Source organism: Entamoeba nuttalli (assembly GCF_000257125.1).
Source record: "Entamoeba nuttalli P19 unplaced genomic scaffold asmbl_3350, whole genome shotgun sequence".
Lineage (NCBI taxonomy): Eukaryota > Evosea > Mastigamoebida > Endamoebidae > Entamoeba > Entamoeba nuttalli.
The window spans coordinates 1-2,729 of NW_008576015.1; the positions used below are offsets into that span (position 1 = coordinate 1).

At 25.8% G+C, this 2,729-nt stretch overlaps 2 protein-coding genes across 2 annotated transcripts; both read right to left on the minus strand.

Annotated features, from left to right (window-relative positions):
* Positions 1-17: 17 nt before the first annotated feature.
* Positions 18-1,049, minus strand: ENU1_064110 (hypothetical protein; the record flags this gene model as incomplete). Its single annotated transcript, XM_008858218.1, has 1 exon — positions 18-1,049. The coding sequence occupies one exon, from the start codon at positions 1,047-1,049 to the stop codon at positions 18-20; it is 1,032 nt and encodes a 343-aa protein (XP_008856440.1).
* Positions 1,050-1,197: 148 nt separating this feature from the next.
* ENU1_064120 (hypothetical protein) lies at positions 1,198-2,631 on the minus strand (the record flags this gene model as incomplete). The annotated part of the gene is made up of 1 exon (XM_008858219.1): positions 1,198-2,631. The coding sequence occupies one exon, from the start codon at positions 2,629-2,631 to the stop codon at positions 1,198-1,200; it is 1,434 nt and encodes a 477-aa protein (XP_008856441.1).
* Positions 2,632-2,729: the final 98 nt, after the last annotated feature.

Below are 2,729 nucleotides of genomic sequence, written 5' to 3' on the forward strand. Positions count from 1 at the left end.
ATAAAGAAATAAAATAATTAACCACTTTTCATTTTAGATTGACTTTTTTGTTTTTTCTTAAGATTCATAAAGTCATTAGCTTGTTGTAATGTTATTTCAGTCATTTGAAGTAAAGAAAATTCGTTGTGTAATGGATTGATGAGATGGTTATTCCCAAACAAGATTGTATCACCAATAATTACCCAATCTTTACCTATTTTATTTTGTCGTTCAACGCATTTAATCAATTCATTTCGTTCTATCTTTATTTTCATAATAACGTCATCAACTGAAATTGTAGAATACGCCTTTGCTATACGCTCAATTGCTTTGATTTGACATTGTTGATATAAATATTCAACAACACCAGTGTTTCCATCGTCTTCAAATATTTTATCAACTAAACATTGAAGAATACTTTTAAGCTCGTACTTACTACAAAATGATGATATCGCTTTGTAGGACTTTGGAATAAAAAGGGAATAAGGAAAAGGAATTGTATATTGCTCAAAATGAGCAGCTGTTAATAAAATAAGTTTTTTTGCTGCTTCAATTCCAAACTTACTAGCTGTTTTTTTCATTATTGGTACTTCACAACATTGTCTAAACATAAATTCTGCTTTCTTCATTATGTTCAGTCTGAGAAAATAACATCCACTCCAATAAAAGAATGCTCTTAATAAACAATTATTTGTTCTTGGAACACAATAAATTGCGTTAATCAAGTCATTAGGATTAATTATTGTGTTGAATGGTTCTAATAGTTGATAATGAAATACAGTAATTTCAACACTAGTTAATGGTCGCATTTGTTGGTCTTTAATTAATGCAAAATTTTGAATAATAGGAAGTAGGATTTTTCCATTTCTCATCTTATCAGCAATTTGATTTAATTTACAAATGACTTCATCCAAGTCATCATGTTCACCTTCATTTACTATAATCATTTCTATTTGATTTGCAAAGTTATAAGGAAGATTATCAAGTAATTTATCATTTGGAATTGTTGAGAGTCTCTTCATAGTAGTGATTATAGTATCAATATCATTTGTGGTGTTACTAGTTTGCATCAATCACAATCTTTTAATCATTTTATCTTCTTATTGTTTATTTAAGTTTTATTTTACTATAGTTATACTATAAATATAGTAAAAGACAATAAATCCTCAATATTTGATAATAAAATAAACATAAAAGTCAAATTAAATCATTTCATTATTAATCAAAATTTCTTCTTATAAATTTAAACTGAGAACGTTCTGATCCACTAATGTCTTGGTCTAATGCCATATAAGGTCCAATTTCACCATCAACTATTGGATGCATTATAGGAGAATCCATGAATACTGAATAAATAATTGTATTAACATCTTTCATTTTATCATCCCCAATTGAAGTTTTTATATAAAGTGTTTTTGAAGTTACATTAATCAGAGCTAATCCAATTCCAAATGTAGAAAGAGCTGATTTATTATCAGGTTTATAAAAAACGGGATATTCAGTTGTATTATTAATAATATGAGGTTCAATTGAATTATTATGAGAAAGAAATACATATTTATTATTAATTGAAAGAAGAGCAAAATGCGGGTCAAAATCATCTAAATATGAAAGGGCAATTCTTTTAAGAGGAATAGAATACCAATTTGAATGGACCATTAAATTAGATAATGATAAATCTCTTCTAAATGAAGAAGTTAATAAATTAGGAAGAATAGAACCTTTATTAACACAAGATTGAATTGCAATATGAATTGGACAAATTTGATCTAATTCTTTGATAATAGAATTAGGTGAATCAATAATGTCAATAACAAACATTGTTCTACTTAATGATAATTCCAATTCAAGTAATTCAAGTCCAAACCCACTTTTCCATCCAGCAGTATTAATAATAAGAGGAAGATTACTATATTTATCAATATAAAGTTGAATAAGTTCTTTAATAGTTTGAATAACAAGACAAGTATTATTTCCTAAATTATTTGATCCAATAACAAAATTATATTCTTCATAAAATGTTTTTGCAATATATGGTTCATTAAAATTTTGTTTATCACAAATTATTAATGAAAATGTTCCTATTTTTCCACAAAATGGTTGTCCTGGATCTACATCAATTATACACACTTTATTATCTTCAACTAATGAATTCTTTAATAAATTAACAAATGTTGATTTCCCACATCCTTTTCCTCCTACAACTCCAACTCTTACAACTCCTTGTTTTGCTGTATTTTTTATTCGTTGAATTACTTTTCTCCAATTCTTTGGAATATTCATTTTATTTGCTAATGATTTATTAACAATTCTTATTCCTCCAAATGTAAATGCATTTGATGAAAGTAATGTATCTTCTTTTGTTGTTTCTTTCATTAAATATGAACTTGGAAGTTCATACAATTCTTCACAAGTTGTTGTTAATGATTTAAATTGAATATCTGCATTAGTTTTACAAACAAATGGTATTGCTGGATTAAAATGTGATTGTTCAATACAATGATTTCCTTTCAATGCTTTAATTCCATTAACATAAACATCTCCTTTTAATACTTCAAATTGAAAATGTCCTGTTAAATAAAAATAACAATCTTTAGGAATATGCAACGTTGTTTGTTCTTTCTCAATTTCTGCATTATCAAATTTGTACATTCTTCTTTTTATCAAATTCCTTTTTTTAATTTTTTTCATAAAATCAGGGTTTTTATTATTTTGTCATATATACCATTTATTTTCTTTAAATAAATACT